At 53.9% G+C, this 22,364-nt stretch overlaps 6 protein-coding genes across 6 annotated transcripts; 2 read left to right on the top strand and 4 right to left on the bottom strand.

The window, feature by feature from the left end:
* Positions 1-264: 264 nt before the first annotated feature.
* Positions 265-1,574, bottom strand: CCOS01_03647 (cell wall glycosyl hydrolase YteR; the record flags this gene model as incomplete). The annotated part of the gene is made up of 2 exons (XM_060451833.1): positions 265-366; positions 435-1,574. The coding sequence occupies 2 exons, from the start codon at positions 1,572-1,574 to the stop codon at positions 265-267; spliced, it is 1,242 nt and encodes a 413-aa protein (XP_060318098.1).
* Positions 1,575-4,092: 2,518 nt separating this feature from the next.
* Positions 4,093-5,437, top strand: CCOS01_03646 (uncharacterized protein; the record flags this gene model as incomplete). The annotated part of the gene is made up of 4 exons (XM_060451832.1): positions 4,093-4,443; positions 4,549-4,727; positions 4,798-5,211; positions 5,326-5,437. 4 exons carry the CDS (start codon positions 4,093-4,095, stop codon positions 5,435-5,437), a joined length of 1,056 nt encoding a protein of 351 aa, XP_060318097.1.
* Positions 5,438-5,827: 390 nt separating this feature from the next.
* CCOS01_03645 (hsp90-like protein) lies at positions 5,828-9,832 on the bottom strand (the record flags this gene model as incomplete). The annotated part of the gene is made up of 3 exons (XM_060451831.1): positions 5,828-6,548; positions 6,609-9,243; positions 9,475-9,832. 3 exons carry the CDS (start codon positions 9,830-9,832, stop codon positions 5,828-5,830), a joined length of 3,714 nt encoding a protein of 1,237 aa, XP_060318096.1.
* A 2,315-nt stretch (positions 9,833-12,147) lies between these two features.
* On the bottom strand, positions 12,148-15,116 carry CCOS01_03644 (BRO1-like domain-containing protein; the record flags this gene model as incomplete). Its single annotated transcript, XM_060451830.1, has 6 exons — positions 12,148-12,544; positions 12,596-13,838; positions 13,888-14,596; positions 14,664-14,907; positions 14,964-15,022; positions 15,096-15,116. 6 exons carry the CDS (start codon positions 15,114-15,116, stop codon positions 12,148-12,150), a joined length of 2,673 nt encoding a protein of 890 aa, XP_060318095.1.
* A 951-nt stretch (positions 15,117-16,067) lies between these two features.
* Positions 16,068-17,690, bottom strand: CCOS01_03643 (uncharacterized protein; the record flags this gene model as incomplete). The annotated part of the gene is made up of 1 exon (XM_060451829.1): positions 16,068-17,690. The coding sequence occupies one exon, from the start codon at positions 17,688-17,690 to the stop codon at positions 16,068-16,070; it is 1,623 nt and encodes a 540-aa protein (XP_060318094.1).
* A 2,966-nt stretch (positions 17,691-20,656) lies between these two features.
* Positions 20,657-21,028, top strand: CCOS01_03642 (uncharacterized protein; the record flags this gene model as incomplete). Its single annotated transcript, XM_060451828.1, has 2 exons — positions 20,657-20,815; positions 20,864-21,028. 2 exons carry the CDS (start codon positions 20,657-20,659, stop codon positions 21,026-21,028), a joined length of 324 nt encoding a protein of 107 aa, XP_060318093.1.
* Positions 21,029-22,364: the final 1,336 nt, after the last annotated feature.

The following is a 22,364-nucleotide window of genomic DNA, read 5'->3' as shown; positions in this document are numbered from 1 at the left end:
GGAGGAGCAGGCCGAATCTTCGCCCCGTAAGCCGAGCATCATCGACACTCTCAACAAGATACGGCACAGAATGGGTGATGTCTTACGAACATTCCAGAAAGTCCTCCTGCGTCGACGAGAGGAGCGGGCGGACAAGAGTGGTTCAAAGTGACCGCTCATCGTACAAAAACTTGTTCTATTGGTCCCCTGCGCCAGCATGCTGGACTCCGTTCTCTACTTTTATTGTCAAGGCAAATCGCAATTTGATTTCTCATTACACGGCTTTTACTTCTTCTGCTCTAGGTACAATTCGTACTCATAACTGGAAAAGAGGAAGGGAGCAACACCCTTGAGGTCGTTCTCGAACAGAGGCATACTGGCATAGTACTAGAAAGAAGGATCAGAACTGAGGGCCATTCAATGTATTCATAGCACGGAATGATACTTTCACATACCTCAAACGTGCCGTTGGAGCTCAAGCTGCCCGTCTGCACAGTCCATCCCCAGACGAGAGCATTATCGCTCTTGCGCGTCTCGGAGAACGTGTCCGTCATCAACTTGTAACCGCTAAGTGCAGACCTGAGATAGCTGTTGCCTTGTATATAGCCCAGGCGAAGACTCTTGAGAAGTCCATACACAAACATGGCGGACCCAGAGCTCTCAATGTAATTTCCCCACTGGCCCTCAGTACCAGGCGTCATGACGAGCCACCACCCCTTCGTCTTCTCATCCTGCGCAGCCACAACGGCGTCCGAGACGTGCTGCAGATACCCAACCAGACGCTCGCGGGCCGGATGGTCCAGGGGGAAAAGCTCAAGAGTGTCGACGAGAGCCATGACGTACCACCCAACAGCGCGTCCCCATACGTTAGGCGAGGCGCCCGTCTCCGGGTCAGCCCAGATGGCCTTCTTACTCCAGTCAAAGCCGTGAAGCGGCAGGCCGTTTGTCGCGTTACCCAGGATCGTACCCGCGGTGACGAGGTCGAACTGCAACGCGATATCGTCCCACGCGGTGGTGTTATCCGGCTCGAACTCGGCGGTCCAGCGGGCGTAGAAGACGTCTAGCATGTAGATGCCGTCGAGCCACATCTGGTCTATGTAGACGGGATAGCGATGGTAGAAGCCGCCGTCCGGGGAGCGGCCTGTGCGTTCGATTTGGTGACGAAGGGTCCTCGCGGCGGTCTTGTAGATTTCGTCGCCGGTGGCGTTGTAGATGTCGAGGAAGGTGTGACCGAAGCGGATATCGTCGATGGAGTTGCTGTTGTTGTAGAGAAGGATCTCGCCGTCTTGGGAAGGGTAGAGGAGGATGTCTGTGGCGTGCTTGACGTAGTCGTAGTATCGCTTGTCACCTGTCCGCTCGTAGGCACGCAGGACACCGGAGTAGAAGGCTGAGATTGTGTAGGCGTAGGTAGGCTCTACGCCGTGCTTGATTTGGGAGTCGGCCATCCATGTGAGGTACCGGGGCCCGCCGTCGAGTTTGCCGGGGTTCAGCTTCTCGTCGGGGGCGATGGCGAACCAGCCGTTGGGGAGGGAGATTGCTGCGGAGGAGAGGGCGGCGCTGGCGAGCGCGGTGGCTGCGAGTGAGGTTATCCTCATGTTGACTACTACTTGACTGTTGCTCAGCTAGAAATTTAAGGCTATCGACGAGTTAATAACTTGGAGGACGAAGATCGAGCCGAATTTTTTTTTTTTTTTGGTATACTATCATGGCGTCCCCCAAGGTTGACTATTTATACAAAAGCCTGTCTCTCAATGAGAACACCACCAAGCTCAAGAGATCTCGTGAAGTTCTGCCATCTTCAAGGTTCCCCTCACTCTAACTCCGTCCAAGATCGGCCAAGAGCTGGCCAATTTGACTAAGTCGTTGTGGTTCCATTCCATCTGCAGCTCTGCTTATCCGATGCGTGAATGTGAGCATAGAGTAGCAGCTTGGAAGCCACTCTTGGCATCTGATCAACCCAAGAAAGCGAGGCATGATGCCAGACCGCGGACCAAAGAAAGTAGGTAGTTGGTTCGAAGCTCTGCAGCTTGACGGAAAAGCAGAGCTCTCTAATATTGCGGGGCCAAGGGGTACCTGCTCAATTCACCTTGAAGATTGCGGGGAGGGTCGGGAGGAGAGACCGGCCGGAGCGGGGAAGCCCAGTAGTCTGCCCTTATGCTTAATTCCACACCAGGGAACCCCCTTACAGGACATTGTCTAAGCAGCCTGGGACTCACTGAATTTCATAGTGATTTCATACGAAATTCGGTTGTCATCTGTATCCATAGATCGAGAACAAGATGCTTACTCTCTAAGTAATCCCCGATCTGTACCTATCTACAAGCTCTTGTACACTCGTGCCTTAGTAAGGCTTCCTCACAATGATCCGTGTGCCGGAGCGGTAGTAGTCAGCCGGGAATATGTCGAATATTTCCTATCGGCTCCTTCCCAGTTGTCCAGGCTACATGCAGGATGTCGTCGTTTCTTTGGAAACTCGGCACTCGTGTTCTCCAAATTGCCGATAAGTTTATACACCAATCAGAAGGACGACTGGTGATGTAGCTGCCCTGGCATATTTAGAATGAGAATCAGAAGAACTCGATTCCTTCGGCGGTCGTTAAACCGGTTGGCCTGCTTCGATGCTTGGCGTTTTCTCCATTGTCAGAAGGCGGTGACGCCTGCTCATGTTGCAGTATCAGCATCGCCATTTTGCCAAGCCCTATCACGCCGTGACTTTTCCGTTCACAAGCCAAGCGCTTTTCCGCACAATCGGAAGGCCGCGATGATCTTTCCCTCCTCTTTTCTTTCTATAATAAGTCGAGTCCCTCTTCTCGATCTGCGCAAGACAGCTGTGAAGCCGCCATTTTGGCATAATTTGTGGCAGCCGGCTGTTGATCTTCCAATTGCATATAAGACAAGGTAGCTAACCACCTTGCAAGTTACCTGGCTTGATACCTCATGCTCACTATTACCCGAAAACTATCTCGTAAGAAGTGACACCAATCATGTGTATAATTGAAGTTGCTTGAAGAAAAACCTCAGCAGTAATTCATCGTCACTTTGTTCTGTTCTTTCAATGTTTCCCTCATCATGGATTATTGTGTTCATGCAGCCGGGAGTCTGGTTTGGCGCAGTTCTCATCAAGCCTGCCGAGCCCGGACCCGTCATCTCCCTCGAATATTATGGAGTGCGATGATAAGGTCAGTCTATCATGCGTACCTCAGGGTAACAAGTAGTTAACATGATAACTTGTTAGCAAATATCGACGGCCTTTCGTATTCTATCGATGTTCTTATTTCCTCTGTTTCTCCAAGGTGCTGTGATATATCAGCCGTGAATTGCTACCAACAGTTGACGGCGTCGTTTCTGCTAGACGAGCATAGCCGCGAGAGAACACGTAAAGAGCTGGTTCGAGACAAAAAAGAAGAAGAAAACAGAGTCTTGATGGTGATAGTAACAGAGATTGAGGTAGTGAGGATGTGTTAAGCAGTGTGTTGTTCCGGTATCCACCTAGATAGATGGGGTGAAGAAAGATTAGTGACGAGGATCATTGATCTTGGAAAAGTACGGAATCAACTCTTCTAACTACACGACATGCACCTCTACGTACATATCTCTCATACATTAGCAAATAGCTCACCATCCATCTTTGTTTATTTACCCATATGCCTCTCACCTCATCATCGTGACCGCGGAAGTTGGCGTGTTTCGATGCCTGGGCGTTGACTCAAAGCCGCTAAATCTTGACTCAATCGTGGATCAGCGGGTCCTTCTGCCCGTCCGATCCAGCGCCGGTGCGAGCGGGACGCTCCATACGAATTTCAACGAAGATTACCGAGAACGGGCAAATCTCAAGCTACGGGATGGGGGTGGGATAAGGGTCCGTCCACCACAAACTTTCTAAAAAGCCTCATTTTCCAACCTCGGAGAGCTCCACCTCACCAATCACGTCAATTATCTTCAACTTCACTCATTCCTCTCTCAACTTTCAACATCCAACCAACGTGAAGCTCAACAACGTTGCTCTAGACACCAGCAGACAGACCACCACCCCATACGAGGTGTACTTTGACTTATCAAGAGACGATATCATCAAACTAAACCAACAGGCATCATCTCTCACCTCAACACACAATGGCGGACTCACGAACAATCCACCAACCAATCCACCCCTCCGTCCGCTCCAAACTCGACCCGGAGTACGTCGCCCTCCACGATTCCATCATCCAGTACATGGAACCCTCCGAGGCCAAGCCCTGGGACCCGACCTCGCGGTCCGCGCCGAACCCGCTCGCGCACACCACGCAGAAGCTCTCGCCCGTCGGCAAGCAGTGGGACGAGGATATCCCCGGCGAGGAGATCCAGGTGCGCGTCTTCGTCCCCGAGGGAAACCAGCCTGAAGGCGGCTGGCCGTGCTTGGTCTGGCTTCACGGCGGCGGGTGGGTGAATGGGGGGTTGGATAGCGAGAATGGCTTCCTGACGCATGTTTGTAAATGTTAGTCATCTCTTTCTCCCCTATTTCCCTCTCCGTATGAGATCTTCATATAGAGATGAAGGTTTTGGAAAACATGACACAATGAGTGTTGATAGAATATCAAAATAGATGTAAAGTGCGTCGTCGTCACGATAAACTACCGCCACGCCCCGGAACACGTCTACCCAGCCGCCGTAGACGACTGCCTCACAGGCCTGAAATGGCTCTACGAACCCTCCAACGCCTCCCGTCTAGGCATCAACACATCCCTCGTCACAATCGGCGGCCTCTCAGCGTTCGTTACCCCTTCCCCCTCCATCCCATCATCCACAAACCATGTGCAACAACACTGACACCCGACTCAGAGGCGGCAACCTCGCCGCAATCCTGACAATGAACCTCACCCTCTCCCCCACCCCCATCTCCCCGCCCCCCGTCTCCCAACTCCTAATCTGCCCCGTGATCGACTCAACCGCAACCCCCTCAACAGGCTGGTCCGCGACCCGCCACGTCCCCTGGCTAACGCCCACCCGCATGGGCTGGTACCAAGACCTCTACTTTTCCCGCGGCGAGCAGGACAAGAAGGAGTGGCGGGCGTCCCCGTGCTTCGCGCCGCGCGAGCTGCTGGCCAAGAGTCCCAGGACGTGGCTCGCTGTCGCGGGGGTGGATCTGTTGACGACGGAGGGGTTGGCGTATGCTCGGCTGTTGAGGGAGAACGGGGTCGAGGTTGAGAGTGCGGTGTATGAGGGGGCGACGCATTCTGTGCTTGTGCTTGCTGGGTATGTATTTTCTTTTCGACAAGTTTGGTTTTTTTTTTTTTTTTTTACTTTGGGTTGATTTTGCTCGCTGCTTGGTTGGGCGAGGGCTGGTATGCTGACTTCTTTATCTTCTAGTGTGCACCAGATTAGCAGGAAACTCGTCCATGACGCGTGTGCTGTCTTGGCAAAGGGCTTCGGGACCTCGTACGATCCTGCGGCGGCTCCTATTCTTTCCCAAGAGGAGTAGACTATGTCCCGAAAGGGTATCAGGGGGAAGAACCGAACGGAACGGCTGGTACTTGAGATGATTCATCAGTCGTGAAGATGTTGTCCTAGACTCGTAGATGGCGGGGTCCTAAAGTACTAATACGGGAAGATGGAGACTAGCACAAAAAGGTAGCAATGAAGAAGCATAAAAGTGGTATTTGTCTTTTAATATCGTAATTACAAACCATGTAACCGTCAATTACTTGAGAAAAGCCGTGAACGATCTCTCGTCAGGTCTGAAAGTACATAGTTGACGTTGAAGACGACCTAGTCTATTTTCCTAGAAAGCGTCTTTGTATATTATGCTTGTGGATGAAGAGAAAAGAGGATGGAGACCGCCTCGAGCAGTCAATGTTCTAGAACATACCCATCAAGACGCCGTAAGAAGTTTCTGCAACTCGGCAAAACGCACCGGCTTGGGCAAAAACACATCAAACCCAGACGTCTCAGCATCCCTCCTCGCATCCGCGCTCGCCAGCCCCGTCAGCGCCACCACCGTCGTGGCCTGCAACCTATGCTCCCTCTCGTACTCGCGTATCCTCTTTGTCGCCTCGAACCCGTTCATGATCGGCATGCTGATATCCATCAAGACAAAATCGAATCTTCGCCGCTTACTCGCGCTCGCCTCAATAGACGAGCTCGACGCCTGGATGAAGCGATCGAGCGCCTCCTGCCCGTTCTCGGCCTGCTCGTACGTGAAGCCGCACTTCTTCATGAACATGACGAGGAGCTTGAGGTTGATCTGGTTGTCGTCTACCAGGAGAACGTGCAGCGTCACGTTCTTCTGTCCCACGAGGACGGGCTGGCCGCCGTTGAGGGCCGGGGAGAGGGCCATAGCGCCCAGGGGTTTGATGAGGGGTTGTACGCCCATGGCGGGTTCGAGTTGTTCTGGTCTAGCTTGCTGATGGAGTGGGGTGCCGACCCGTTCGACTTGGCGGATCTCGTTGGTGCCGGGGGTGGTGCCGTCGGGGGCGAGCGGTATCGGGGCCAGCAGCCCGGATGAGTTGCGTGCCGTTGCTTGGGTCCTCTCCAGCTCTTCTACCCGCTTGAGACAGTGGCTAAATACTTTGGCCAGTTTTCGCGGGCCGCATCTGCATTCATTAGTTAGCCATCGACACGGATTTGAAGAAATCCAGGAGTTATTTGCTTACGGCTGCGGTATCACCTCGACGATTTCTGAAAAGTCCAACAACAGCTTGCTGTGGTCCTGGAGAATGTTGACTGCTTCTTCTGCCGTCGGGCACACAATGACAAAGGGTGCCTTCTTCTGACTCGGCGATCTCCGCGAATTCTCCCTGAAGCGCTTCTCCAGCACCTCCACCGAGGGAGGCTCAGAGTAGAGGTACATATCGGCATCCGGTGGCTCGCTGGGGTTTTCCTTAACAACCTTCATCTTGAACCACTCGGAGCACGTCTCCGTGAGAATCTGATTCAGCTTCGCGGCGTATTTCGTCATGGGCGGTGCGTCAGGAGTACGCTCCTCCTCAAGGAGGACAATCTTCATCCCCCTTGTTTCGTCGACGACGCTGCGCATCGCCTCATCCGGTTCACGGGGGTCCTCCGTTTCGTCGGATGCCGATGTGAAGCTGAGGTGTACGTCGAACTCGGTGCCTCTGTCTTGCTCGGACCTGACTTCGAGGCTTCCCCGCAACGAGTCAACAATCTGCTTGACGATGCTAAGACCTAGGCCCGTGCCGGGCTGGAAGGAATCCTCCTGGCTGAAGGGGAGGAACAGTCGGGTTTGCTGGAACTCCTCAGACATGCCCTTACCAGAGTCCGCCACGCGTATCATGGCGTCGATCTTTGTTCCCTCGGACCTCGCCTGGCCGGTCAAAGAAACCAGAACGTAGCCTTGTGTCGTGTACTTCAGGGCGTTCCCGAACAAGTTCATGATAATCCGCCGGAGGGCGCCTGGCTGCGCTTTCACCAACCAAGGTATCTTCGGGTCAACATCTAACAATATTGACACAGGACCCTTGGCCCCCGGCGCTTGGAAGTTGCCCACCGACCTCACGTTATTCGTCTCCTTGACACTGATGCTGGGCTTGGGTCCATCCAGGGAGCCCGCACCGACGAGCTTCTTGAAGGCGTGGCCCGCGGCAATGGCGTCGACCACTTCTTCCACGAGAACAGCGAGATCCACAACGGAGGACATGCTCAAGCTTTCGAGCGAGTCCGATGTGATGGCCGCCGGCCTACTCTGGTTCTGCTTAGCGCGCCGTCTCATCTGTGCCCGCCCAAGCCTGTTGATCTTGCTGTAGTCGAGAACGTGGTTGAGCGTGTCGAGCAGCGTCTTTCCACAGGTGGCGATGGAGCTGATGAGACCCGATTGATACGCGTCTGTGCTGGTATCTTGCAGAAGCTCGGCGGATCCGAGGATGCCATGGAGGGGACTGCGGAGTTCGTGGCTCATGCTCGCGATAAAGGTCGTCTTGGCCGCCTCGTTCTTTTGGCTGTTGATGCGGCCAACTTGGGTCATGATACTGTTGCTGAAGGCTCGGAGGTACGAGAGGTCCTGGTCAAGGTTCATCATGCGGCCGGTGACGGAGGTCCAGAGGAAACACCCGCCGGCTAACCTGTCCTCACCGTAGTCGAACAGTGGTACAAAGACCACTGTCTTGGCTCCGGGTATTTTTTTGAGGAGCTCTTCGTGAACCATTTTGACCTTTCGCCGTCTGCCTTCGGATTTGTCAGGCGGCGCTGCCCCGTCGACGCCCATCGTCTCCCTGTCACTAGCACTGTCGTCGCCAGATGACACCCCAAGTCCGGCTTCGGTGAAGGAAAAGGTCTTGCCCATGGGGAACATGGAAAAGTACTTTTCAAGAATGCCGAGTGAAAGCGCCGGGCCCTGCTCGATGCGCGCGCGCGCACGCTCATCAGCCACGGAGAAGCTCAAAATCTTGCAGGGCCTGGCGGAGGGCGAGGTGTCAGAGTCGGAGCTATCCAGCCCAGAGCCTGATGTGGCGGGTCGTGTGACATCCTCCTCGTCCGACGACTGATTCCTGCCCGACCTTGATTGGCTTCCGGGAGTAGCAGTCGTTGCCGTGGCTCCAAAGAAGGCTACGCCGTCAGCCAGCGTCGAGTGACGAAGGACGTCCGCTGCGCGGTTGAAGAGTTTCGACAGGCCGTCGGCCCTCGGTTGGTATGCCTTCTTGGGCGATGGCGGGTTCTCGGTGCTGGGTCCCTGAGGTTCCGTAGTATCGCTTTGCTGACGAGACGCTGATGACTCTCGAGACCGGACGAGTGCTTCGGCGTTGCGGAAGTACGAATTCGATCTGGGCATCGGCCGTCGCGTCGAGATGAGCGGCATATCCGGTGGCCGTACCGTCGAGGGGCTCCTCGGTATGTCGTCCTTGACAGGATTTGAATCTTCATTCATGGTAGAACATCCCTCGATAAACGTCGCCAGTCCTCGCACTATCCGCTCGCCCTTGAACCTATCCACGCGATCCCGGGCCCACTCCAAATGTTCCATAACCGTTTGCGCGACGCCCTGCATGAACCGAATTTCCTCCGCCGTGAGTCCATCATGAGGTCGTTCGTCGGAGACGGCAAAGGAGCCAATCTTGTGGCCGCTGCGTGAGATGATGGGCACGCCAGCGTAGAAGCGTACGCCGGGTTCCGAGAGCACATAGGGGCGCTGCGCGAATCGAGGGTCGAGGCGGCAGTCATTGACGATGAGTCCGGTCGCCGTATACGGGCGGCCCTTGGGGTCTAAACCTGTGCAAGTATTCACCATTGAGTGTTCGCAAACGGCATCGGGACGAGAAAGGATGGTGGCGCCGACTATGGAAATCACAAATGTCAGCATAGGACCTCCCAAAACGATCCGCCCCCTCCTTCCCGCATGTCTGAGCCCGACAATGCACACTGAAAATAAGATTCAAGCATGAGGCCAGCATTTGTAAAGAAGACTGTCGACATGCTGCGACGGCGGATAGCTTCGGAGGCGAACCGCAACCGCAGCCGCGGCCGGGACTGAGTGATGTGATGTCCCGAATAGAGAGGCCTACGTACGCCACAGTTCATTATCAACATTCGTCTCATCGGCGTCGTTCAAACCACTACTGTTTGAATCCTGCAGGTGCTCAAAGTCTCCAAGTTGAACGCTACGGGTACCCTCGGCAAGAATGGTCTGGGTGGTGGTATCGATCAGCGAGACCATGGCACGCTTGACGTCGAGCTTCAGCACGGCGAGCTGAGCAAAGGCGGTGAGGGCCTTGTCGGCCGAGGCCTTTGGCTTGTAGCCGTTGCCATGTAAGTCCGGGGCGGCGATGCTATCGACATTGAGGGCGACGTTGAAGGAGGAACCTTGGGCGACCTGCCAGCTCTGGAGATATCGCTGGACCTCCCGCTCGCGTTGGGCCTCGGACATTTGAATGTGGGAAAGAAAATACACACACGCGGATGCGCGCACAGCAGCAGCAGCAGCAGCACACCGCACAGGGGTGGCGGGTGCGGTTCTCTGCGGGAGCGTGTGTATGTGAGGTGAGCCGGGTTTGGCGAGGGAGTTAGAAGGAAAGCGAGTGAGAATTGAGAGTAAGAACGAGGATGAGAATGAGCGTCAGTGGGCAGTGGGTGTGAGACTGAGAGTGAGAGGAGCGTAGCCGTGCTTCGATGTCGAGGGGTCGCAAGCAGGGGGGAGCGGCGGTGTTGGCGGCTTTCGTGCCTAGGCCTGCCTCTCTATGTCTCTCTCCTCAGATTTCAGATTTGTTCTGCGTCTTTTTTTCCCCCTCTCTTTCTTCCGAGGCTTTGTTGCTTAGGTTGGTTTCTTTTTTTTTTTTTTTTTCCTGTTCAAAGGGGCCTTTCGGAGTGACAGTCCGGCGGGGAGCGACAACACTACGCTCGTGGACTTCGCGTGGCCACGGGGTGCATTTGGAGAAGGGGCAGGGGCATGGAAGGAATGCGGAAAGGCGGGCAAGTGCGAAGTGTCACCTAAACCATTCCGGGCGTTGCGCTTTTCCTATTTCTTCGACTTTCTCTCTGTTGGCGGCGGCGGCGGTGACGGCAGGGCGGTAACTGTTAGGCTGGCGGTAAACACAACAAGGAATGGTGGAAAGGGCAGAAAAAAAAAAGAATGGAAGATGCCCCCCCCCCCCCCAAAAAAAAAAAGATGCCGCAAATGGATACCGAAGGAAAACACATCCATTTGTTGTGGTACACCATACACAGCCCATAGGGTGGCAGTAGGTGGGCGAGGCTCTCTTTCCAACCAAAGAGAATCTGACATCATACCCCTCCTCTTTCCCCCTTCCAGATTCACTCAAGATCCACCCGTCAGTCTCTTCTTGGGGCCTTCTCCCACGTTCTAGAGCGGCCTATGAAACGCGTCCACAGCCAAAGGAAAAAAAAAGAGACCAATGGAATGACTCGGTCGGACGTTTTTCTCCTCTTGTCAATAAGGTACCCAGGTGGCGTTCAACCGATCCCGATCTCTGTTGGCTGTCAGGATCGAATTTTTGAACTTTTCCACTTTGGCTCATCGCCCGATTGCCTGCCGCATTGCCGCTCCCCAAGCTTTACTTTTTCAAAGTAAACAAAACTCACAATTGCCACGACAACATGATGCCCAGCATCTACAAACTCATACTCTCAAAATTGTCACCTTCTTCCGTGTAGGCCACCCATACATACATGAGGCAGTTGTTCCCTGACCGGCAACCGCATACCTTGTACAAATTGCAGACTCTTCAACGGCTACCGCGGATCATGTCCGAAATGATTTCGGCAGATACTGACTCAGCGACGTCACCGACTGATTCACAAACCCTTTCCCCGGCAAAACGTCGCGCTTGCACTTAGTGATTTCAAATTGGCTCCGATTCAAGCGGTTCCAAGAGCACGTTATCACGTGTTTGGTCTTTCCCCTCTCTCTTGCCTTGTAACCCGCGGTCAACTGCGGTTGAAATGCCATGAAACCCCCAGACTTCATTTCTCCAATTCCTATCGGCCGAACAAAAGAAAAAAAGAAAAAAAGAGACAAGAGGCGCAAAAAATGGAGAAAACATTCCAAAAAGCCATGAGACTAAAAATAGCGCCGAACTTTCTTCACCTCCAATTCTGTTCCAGAGGAATCTAATACCGTCAAGCGTCCCACGCCCTTGGGACATCCCGCTTCCGGCCATACATAGTCGCCTCCACCCCGAGTCTCTCTTAAGAACCTGTGTCGATTCAAGATTTCAAATGTTGTTTGTCATAGCGCATGTTTCTGAACCCTACGCTTCGCTGTGAACACTGGAATGGATGATAGGTGGGGGAGGGACGAATTTCCAAAGGAACATCTAGTGAAATGGCATATCCTCCGCGCTTCAAAGATCTAGTAGTCCACACAGCCCTCAAAGAGGCAATTTTGATTAATGGTCTACTGGCAAGACATCGTGTGCAACAGGTTTAGAATTCCCTTTGGATCCATACGAGAAATCATCTGGCGGTTCGACATTTGCGGAGTACTTCGACTATGCTTGAGTATGCTTCAGTATACATGAACGAACCATGTACGTATTCTTCATTCCGCAAACACGACAAGCGTGCTTTGCGACGGAGCTATGGTACATCTAGCAAGACGACACAAACCCATCAACGCCAAACTACTCGCTCAAAGCCGACAAAATGGAAGCCTTCATTGGACTTGCCCGTCCGCCTCCCTCCTCACCGTCCCTTCTTTGCAGGCGGTGGGAATCGATCCGTGTCCTAACCGAACTTGATCCCAGAGGACGGGTTCCAGGTGCCTCCTTGCGGCGGCTGGCTTGCCGGGCCCTGGCCTTGTGTTGATCCGCCAGGAGGTGCTGGTGCACCTGGCTGAGCTCCGAACTTGATGCCCATATCCGGCTGCCACATGTTCGACATTGCCGCCGCGGGTCTCGGGTGCTGGGGCTCGACAGTCGACCCGGCCCATGACTGAATATGTGCCTCAGCGGGAGAGTGAACCTCGTGCCGCGACGGTGGCTGCTGCTGCTGGGCTGTTGTGCCGGGGACGACGCTGGCGCTAAAGTAGGATTGGGGCCGCGGGTCGTAGTTTGAGCCGGTCGGGGAGTGGACCGGGGATCGGTTCAGGTTCAGTGAATTGAGCGGCGGCATGCTGACCTCCCTATAAACTAGTTAGTACGGTGAGCTGATACGCAGAGGGGTTATTCCTTACTCCTCAAGACTCTTGGCGTCCATCCGCCGCTCTGCAGCCCAGGCCTTGACAGGATCGCGAAAGTTCTGGCCCACGACCTTGCTCAAGTCATTGTAGAACTTGCGACCGACGTCCACGTTGTTGACGATTTCTTTGTACTTGTAGTAGGCATTGTCAAGCTTCTGAAGTGCCAGCTCCCGCTCGCGACTACCACTCGACATATTCTTCTTTTGACTCTCAAACTCTCGGTTGACTCTCTGCACCTCAGTCATGAGGCGCTCTTGCTCGTCTTCTTCCTTGGCCACCGCTTCGATCTCAGAGTCATAAAGCTTGTCAAGACGCTTCTCGAAAAAGTCCTCAAAGTGGGCCGGGACAATTGCTGTTGTCGGGTATGTTCTCTCGAGTCGTGCAGCTTCTTTCAGGATATCCGGCTTGATGTCGTCCGTCCTCGCCTTCTCCCGCAGCACCTCAGCCTTTTTTCTCCTTTTGGACTCAAGTCGCAGGACATCATTATAAGCCCCCCGAAGCCTACCTATTACCGGCTTCAGGTGCTCTGGGATGTCCATGCGCCTGGATGAAGGCACATAGTCCATGATGGCTCGATCGGATCCAGAGAGCATCTCGAGCAAGTCCTGTACCTCCTTGTACTTCTCTCGAACGACCGCATCACTGCTGGTACTGCTCGCAAAGTAGCCTTCGATCTCGGCTACTTGAGCCCAGAACTGGCCTCCCTGGGGGTCGCTGCGACTTTCCGGTCTTGACCATCTGTCTGTGCCGTACTTCCGTCTCATTCGGTTGTCCTCCTCCTCTTCGGCTGCCAGTATCGCTTTACCTTCGTTGAAGATGGCGATGTCGGCAGTCCGTAACTTATCGATATCCGAGAAGGCCCGTTGAATCCTTCCTATAGCATCTGCCTGCCGTATTTCCTCCGCGTGGTGGACCAAACTGTGAGGCAGACCAAGCGGTTTCTCAAGTGCCTGCAGCGAACCCGGGAGATTGATGGAGCTGAGCATGGCATGAAGCTTTTCTGTCTGCGTTTCCATCTGACCAATAATGTTTTCGTTGACTATGCGATCGCGCAGTTGCTCGTAAATAGTGATGGCGGCGTGAACGGAGAACGGAACTAGTTTTGTGAAAAGTGCTGGACCGAATTCGGCCTGATCCCCGACGTAGTCAAACGGGTTGGCTACTTGCGGAGGCACTCTAGCGACTGCCATATTGGCTCTGTCAAGAATTTTGAGCTCCGACTTTGGCGGTACAGGTTCTTCTCGAGTTAGCCTTGCGACCTCTGTTTACTAGATTTCGGTACTTACGAAGGTAGATAACGTCATTGTCCTTCTCTGCCCTTTTGAGATCTTCTTCGACCTTTCGTTTCAGACCATTAAGATCCTCGAGCACCGCCTTATTAAGGTAGCCACCCCGACTCTCCTTCAAGCCCTCGTTGACACAGCTCACAGCGTCCTGCAAGCGAGCAACCTCTTCGCCATATTTCCTCTTCTCGAGACAATCGCATGCGGCCCGGTATTGCGCCGCACCAGCGAAGTGGTGGTGCTTTGCGCTCATGTGGTGGATCCAAGCAGAGCTGATCGCCTCGCTCTTCATAGCAGCCTCCCCCGCCGAGTTGTAGAGATCGGAGACACGAGCGGCCAGCCTAGCAATGATGGCATCCTTGTACCCGTCCATGACTGCCTTTTGCCAAAAACACTCTTGCGACTGTGCCAGGAGCAGTTGGGACAGAGACTCGAGGGTGTTGGCGTCCATGTCTTCGGGCGGGTCAGACATGCGCAGTTCGGGCAGGACTTCCTTCAGCATATGTTCTAGTACTCCAGACGCCGAGGCAAAGTGGCCCGCGGCCGTCTTGAGACCTTCCGTACCAGATCTTGATTGCGCGACCGCAAGTTGGGAGTAGAGGGAGGCCAAGTTGTAGAGAATGTTCATGAGTTCGTATTTGAGGTTGTTTCGCACCATCGGTCGTTCAGTGTTGTAACCCAATGCTGGGTACCAGGTAAACTCAGCCCCGATCTGTTCGCAATCTGCGTTAGCGATCTTACCATCTCTCTCTGGTTTGGGTGGAAATTGCTAGACGTACGTCGATCGGGAACTTGCCCCCGATCCACACGAGCTGTCCCGCATAGGCCTGCAGCTTTTTCACGCCGCTAGGATGCGGTTCCCTCACGTTGACCGCATCTCGTCGCAGGGCGTCGATGACCTCGAGGTCCTGACGAAACATGTCCGGGTGTTGGTCATACTTGGTGTTGATGTACTGTCGTATCGTCGACGAGAGCGAGAGCTGTGTGGACTTGCGGAACGGCAACGACAGAATATTCGAAATGCTGGCCATGACGAGAAAGTTAGGAGAGACACTGGTGTGTATGAAGGCAATACTCACGTCGCCATGGTGGAAGAGTCCCTCTCGGGGCTTAGGGGACGTCGTTGTAGAACCTCGAGCTAGGCGCGGTATGTCACAAGCCTCATGACTTCATTGTTCGAAGCATGGAAAGGAAGCTGCGCTGGAACTGACGTTGGCGGGGCACGAGTGCATTGTGGCGCGAGCCTGCCTCGGGTGGGGGCGGGGCGTGGCTGAGACAAATCAGTTTGGTGCCTGACGACCGTTATTGACTGAGGCCTGGGATATCAGGCCCAGAATGAGCAGTTCGTCCCATCTCGAGCATCTCTCAGCCGATGGCGATCCGACTCGAAGGCACAGATTCTCAAGGACTCAGGTACGGAAGGTTGTAAAATCAAGTTTGCAACTGTTGAATATTTCGTAGCATTGGTATACACCTGTTCTGGAACTCTACATAGGCACCGATGTTTGCCTTTCCTTGCACCAAAATCAAACCATACCAGGTGGTTGACCTCCAAAAAGGACACCCAACGTCCTTATCATGACTCCTAACGTCCGGCCTGTCACAGGTCTATGTGCCGATTGCGCGATCCGTCGACGCAATCCATCTATGTGCAATGCAATGCCGCAGTGATAGAAAAGAAAGGAAAGTTGGTAAGCGTTTGCCAGCATGCTGTCAATGTAGAAAAAATGCCCCGTATCATACTCAAACGCCGAAGCTCAATGCGAGCTGTATGCCGAAGTCGAGATGCGAGTCGAATCGAAGAAGAGTGTTGTTGTGTTTTAATGAGGGTATCACGGTCAGCGGATTATAATTATGATCCTGTCCAGGGGTGTTGTCGTAATTGTAGGTAGGTGCCCTGGGCAATGCAACCTGTCGTTCTTTGTCGGCCAGATTGACTTTTTTGCTGCCGTCTGAATCGAAACGGGCCCGTGCCATTTCAGCTGAAGGGCAGCTATTGCGAACAGGCCGGGGTGTCCTGGGTTGAACAAATGCGTGAAATGAGCTGCGAATGGGCTTTGATCCATCCTTGAGCTTTTTTGCAATGCCAGAATCACCCTAACCCGTCATATCATGAGGCGAGAGGTTATTGGGAATGCCTCTGGTCGTATCGTATCGTCGTGCTCGGCAGTTCCGAGGGCACTTCATGTTGAAGGAATCCAGACGAGCTCAATGACACCGTCAATCTTGCTCATCGGCTCGCCATCCTCCTCAACCCACCGCTCATCGTCCTTCCGACGAGTGTACACCTGAAGTACGGATCCATCCTCCTGTACGTGGGCCTCTTGCAATTCCCAGGCAATCTTGCGACCGGTCTTGTGCAAAGATCTGCGCTGGGGGCCGAACATGTAGTCCAAGTTCCAGCCAATGTCATCCGGAGCAGGAGTGAAGGTGCGTTCCATCTGATCCAAGTTGAAGTCGATACCTTGGGGGTAGTGGGCAACGCTGAATCCGTTGGCGATGATGAAGTCGTCAGCAGTAATGAAACGCTGGTAGGCGCAATCCTCTCCACAAGCGTGTCCGACCTTGGCAGACTGGAGGGGCTTGGCGTAATGCCAACCGCCGCCCTTGTAATGGTGCAAGCTCAAGGGCTTGATACCAGACTCGTAGAAGCCGGCTGGGTCGCCGTACAAGTCCAATTGCCAAAGCTCCCAAATATTGGTCAGACGAACCTCGGTATTTTCGTAGATACACTTGCGGAGAAGGATATCGCCCTGAGGACCCCAGCCTGAGTTGGCCTCTTTGATCTTGGTCTCCGTCTTGCAAGACTCGTAGAGCTGGTTAATGGCAGCCGCGAGAGGGACGCTGAGGAAGACACCAGCACCGCCGAAAGCCTGAGAGCCGTGGCGGTGAATGGCGTTGACGTCCTCGGAAAGGGTTCCGATGTAGAGAGGGTCGAGGTGGTCGAAGGTAGCAAACTTGTCAATCAGACCGTGCATGCTGGGGAAGAAGGTGTCATCGTCACAAGTGACGAGCCACTTTCTGGTCTTTCTCTCAGGGTGGTTGTACAGATAAGGCACCAGGGTAAGGTAGCGAACAGCCATCTCCATGGAGGGGTCGGAGTGGGCGACGTCGGCGTCAATTCCAACCCTCTTGAGCCTGTCGCTGGCGTCCTTCAACTCAGCGTCGCTAGCGTCAAGAAGCAACAGCAAAAGCTTGCCGCCATTGGACTTCCCGTTGCTGTCGGTAAGCCAGTGAGCCCATTCCTTAATCGGGCTTGTCTTAGGGTCATTGAAACGCTTGTAGGTAGTAGAAACAGCGAACATGAAGTCGGAGGCGTTGACGGTGGAAGGGTAGGAAGACTGTGTGACGGGGACATCCAGGGGCTCGTGGCACTCCTCAGGGGCGTACGACTTTGTGATGTCGACAGTCTTGAACTTCTTGGGGAGGAACTCCTGATCCAAAACAGTGTAACCCTTGCGCTGGATGGGCTTGCGACTGAACCTGACGTAGCGCTTGAAGTAGTGAATCTTCTCGGAAAGGCCGTACTTGTCCTTGAGGGTCTTGATGTGGTCGGTGTTGATATCGCAGTTCATGACGTGGCTTGAGGAGGGAGCGGGCTCGGCGGGGATCTTTTCGGAAAGCGACGAGGAACCGTGCGACTTGACCGGGTCCAGGGGCTGCTGATGCGTGATTGATGACTTGACACCGGCGCCCGTCTTCATAATGCGGCCGCGAACGTCGATGGCATCGTTCCTGAGGGTGAGGGCCATGACGATGAGGACGACGACTGCAAAAAGCAGCGTTCTCGTAAGTGGGTTACGCATGCTGCAGACGCGATGCGGATTGGGCAGCTTAGCTCCCATTGTCCGAATAAAAACTTCTAGTTGTTTTTCGTCCAGCTTGACGGTTGTGAGTGGGTGTCGTCCTTGAGAGGCGGGGGAAGGTGAGGTATACACAATCGCTGGTGAGAGCAGCCAAGAGATGCCGACCAAGCTATACTCTGGATGATGGAGAGAGAATGATGGCGGCAGCAGTAGTTCGGACGATGTAGCTCCACGGGCCAAGAGGTGTCAAAACGGTCGGAAAAAGGCGTCAAGGCGAGAACCGCATAGGAAAGACGGAAACGTAGGTACTAAAGATGGTGACTAGCAGTGCTGTTATTGTTGCTGAGCGAGTGACACGATCATAGGACCGGCAAGTGATCGGGAAGACGTTGACGACGACAACGATGAGTGAGATGCGTGGTCGGGAGCGGGATCGGAATCTCTGCCGCTAGGAAACGAAGACGCAGACAGACAGACTGGCGATCCAGATTTCGTCGTGAGCTGGAGAGACGAAGAAGGAGGAAAGGAGTAGGAGGGGAAGGGTGGGAGATGAGGGAAGAAGAGGTAGAAGAGGTCTGGAAGAAGGAAAAGAGGGTCTTGGCGGATAGGTAGTGCTGCGTAGGGGAAGCAAAGGCGTACGAATAGTGCGCCGATGTGAACGGGAGGCCAGGCTAGGGCAATTAGGAGAGAGACAGGTCCCAGTTTGCAAGGACCTCGAAGACGTATTCGTGGATAGCAGCGAAGAAGAGGAGACTCCGGTACGGCGTAGAGTGATGGACGGGGGATGGTGGGAAGTTCCCAGGGTAGGCTGTCAGGGGGTGTGGGAATTGGAATGGGAGAGTGATGGAGCTAGGGAAAAGAGCAGGGGGCATGTGGATGAACCAAGTGCGCGATCCTCGAGGGTACTTGGAGGGGAAGAGAGAGACTGTGTGGCAGTATTTCGTACCTACAGATATGAAGTGTGGAAAGGGAAAAGGTGGACACTAGCAGACTAGGAATACACTGAAAGGGACGAGGGAAAAAAGAAGGAAGCAGAAAGGGCAGTCTGTTTCTGTAGGGAGCTGTGGAAGAGAGACAGGTAATCAGTCGCCCACGTCCAAGGGGAAATTTGGTACAAATACTATCATACTCTGTCAGCTACGGGATCAAGCCAGGGGGGAAAAAATCACTGTGTAGGAACGGATAGAGAAAGAAGAAGCAGGCGGGCCAGGTTTGGTTGGTGCGGCCGGGGCCTTGGATTGATGAACCGACACACTTGGGAGAAGACGTGGGAACGCGGGTGGGATGGTTGATTGGAATTAAATTGGGTGTACAGGGGTAGCCTGCCATGCTGAAGAAAGACGATGGTCCTTGCCGCCCATCGCTTCCACACATAGAAGAAGCGATGGACGGTTTCCCTCCCGTACAGGATTTATGGTAAGGTACGGAGTACGGAGGGGACGGTATGGTAAAATACCGTCCAAACAATATGTGTGTGTGCATCCGTTTGTGCGTGAACAAGGGAAATCGGGAGCAGAACAAAAAGGGAAGTAGGGGACGGGCGCTTCAACTGCCTCCAGGTCCTGCCTCGGATGAACAAGGACGGAAAGTCAACAAACCGATGTTGAATACTTGGGCCGTCTCAGCCACAATTTCCCAAGCGCCGGTTGACGACGACAACGGATAACGAGCCGCTGCCAGTGTCAACGCCGCCACCGCCACCGGCTGCCAGTGCTGACCTAAGGTAGCAGCACGGTAAGGTACCTTAGCATGTAGGTACACTACGGAGTATCCGTACCTACACAGACTCTATGACAAAAAGACCATGCTCCTGCTCCTAGACGAGCACATATGATAGGGGGGGAAGGAAGGGACAGGAATAGGAGGTACTGTGAGGCGAAAAAGAATGAGAGAGAGATTCTGCGTGCTGCAGTGACAGCCAGTGGTTACAGAGTGGGAGGCACCATTGCTGAGCAGAGGGCGGCAGGGCCAAAGGCAAGGTGCAGGGGAACCTGGGATGGTACCTTGGCGCGGAAACGGGACCTGCAGCTTGCGTCTTGCATGGGAATTTACAACCGAGTTGGAGGTTGACGAGTGCGGATGGGGGACCGAGTCGAGCTTACTCTCGATTCCACGAAACGAGTATTGAGCTTGAGGCTAACTGATTGAATCAGAACGAAAGTTGCTTTGCTGCTCGAGACAGAAACCGCGTGATCATGTCTCCAGACTCCAGTGTCTCCGTCTCCCTTTTTCTCCTGTGCGATTGCACACGTACACGCGGCAGCATGGAACACGCAGAAGCAACATGAGTCCGATCTGATGTTGCTTGCTGCAGTCGTTGCTTCTCCTCGTGGCACAAAGCGGGTGTCCTCGTCATTTCATCTCATCTTATCGCGCCCCCGATACTGATCTCAATCATCTCCGCCAGTCTTCCAGGGCTTCGCATCGTCGTAGCGGGATGGATAGGTAGGGAGAGCCCTGAGAAGCTACCGAAACCAAGACCTACGCAGTGTTGTACGTGAGTATCAGTGTCGGTGACAGTGAGTGAGCTGCGTGTTGGGTGCGGGCGGCACTGTGAGAAAGAAGGGGGCATTTGAAAATTGTTGGATCACGGCGCATGGGTCGACAACTGGGAAGGACATGGGGAGGTGGGAGAAGTCCAGCCCGCGCGACCAGGGACGGGGAAAGAATCAGAAAATTTGACTGGCCAGGACCGGCAACGCACGAGGGGGGCACTATGGGAAGGGGGGGTGTGCAGATAGGCGCAGGTGGGGGCCTAGGGTGGGGTGCGTGTCGGGATATCCAGTACGTACCTTCACAGCCTCCCCGGTGTACTGCCATGCTGCTCTAGGTACTGTACGCAGTAAGGTAATCTGCGGCCTGCCTCTAGGAGTTCCATCTCAGTGACCAGTCGCCAGTGTGCTCTGCGTTATCGCTCGCCATATCCAGCTAGCAGTCTGGCGAGATCACGGATCTACTTGCTGAATATGCATCTTGTCGACGACGTTGCGGTACCAAGACGGCAAGGGCCCAACAATCCCATCTGCTGGGCACGGCATCTGGCTGACCTGTCAACCGTGCCGAGAACGCTGGGCGCTGTATGCGGAGGCGCTATCGTGGATAAGACGGCACTGCTGCTGCTCATGATGATGATGATGATGATGATGATGATGATGATGATGATGATGATGATGATGATGATACCAACCTATGACCTTGGAAACCTGGCAGAGAAAGTAGGTGACGACGTCAGCTATCAACACACATTCGACACTTTGTCGATGGACAATCGCCTGCATAAATTTCTTTTCGGCCCCCGAGCGCGGTTACGTGGCAGAAGGCGTCAAAGAGCGTGCTAACGCCTAGGTAGGTGTCGGCCGATCTGCTCTTTGACTTTCAATTGACATTCCCGTCAAGACGGCGCTATCAACGGGCTCCTGTTCCTGACTTGCGTATCGAGCCCGGCGCCAGCTGCAAGCCACAAGCTTCCAAGCTGAGAGGAAACGCCGGCCCACCGTCCCTCTCCGCTGGGATTCAGCGCCGAGTCGCCTGTGGATGGGCGCTAATTAGTGTACAGATTGCAGACGGGACCAAGAGGCTAGAGCAAATTTGGGCGAATTCGCAAGCGGTGGGCGTTCATTAGTAAGGCCATCTGCATGATTGTTGACTTTCCCTCCCTCTGGCGTGTATATGAGTGGCAGTTGAGTATTCGGCCTTATCAGATAGTGGGCTGTTAGACAGTGTTTGAGCGTGCCCTGCATGAGCGGAGGAAAAGGCGAAATGAGTGCCAAATGCAAGTTGAGTGTGAGGAAATAGGGTACGATTGAAAAACGAAAAGCAATGACGAAATGTTCATCCGTATCAGTCTGTCAGAGTTCACCATAACTGGGGGAAGAGAGGATCCTGATTCATGTGATCCATTCCTCCTCTCACAGACCACCAGATTCGATCGCCATCTTCAAATGTTCAATCTTGCCGCTCTGCCAGGTCTGTAAACGTGCTCGAGGCAATGTCACGCGATTGGAAGGTCCGCGGTTGCACACCCCATATACAACTATCCGTACCTACGGAGTATGGAAGTAGAAAATCATAATGAGCACCGTCATGATTGGTCAAGATGCCATCTTCTATCTGTCCCTTTTCCTCAGGTCCTCAGGGGTTCCTGCTTCGTTTTGGAGGGGTGTGAAGATAGCCGGTGTCTGTTCTGAACCCTCCCTCCCTCTCCCTCCTTCCTTTCTTTCTTCCCACTGGGAGCCAAAAAAAAAAACCTAGGAAGGGACCATCTACCAAAGATGATCTAGGAAGGCGACAAAACAAGGAACTCAGATTCTACCTTCCGAGCCCACCGAAATGACCGCCCATCGCCAAGTACCGCTCCCGTACCCGCGAACAACCTGCAATCTCTCGCCTTCCCATGTGCCGAGCGACCCCAATCTTAATTATTTTCCCTCCCCCCACCCCCATCTGCAAACCATCCAAATTTCATCAATTTGCTGCTGCGAAGCCATCCAGGCCAACCCCTTCCAGTCGAGTCTATCCGTACGGATACCCGAATCGCGAATCCTCGTCTCCGTTCCAATTCATATCGCAGTGCGGCTCCCAATCGGGTCTTTCTGAAATAGACTGCTCATGGCATCATCGCGGAAGGGTTCCCAAGGGCCGGCGCAACGCGTTCGGTCCATTTTCGGATAGTGA

This window comes from Colletotrichum costaricense, assembly GCF_030867565.1.
Source record: "Colletotrichum costaricense strain IMI 309622 chromosome Unknown Scaffold_3.1, whole genome shotgun sequence".
In the NCBI taxonomy this organism is placed as follows: Eukaryota; Fungi; Ascomycota; class Sordariomycetes; order Glomerellales; family Glomerellaceae; genus Colletotrichum; species Colletotrichum costaricense.
The sequence above is the reverse complement of the archived record's forward strand: the minus strand, read 5'-3'. Positions and strand labels throughout refer to the sequence as shown.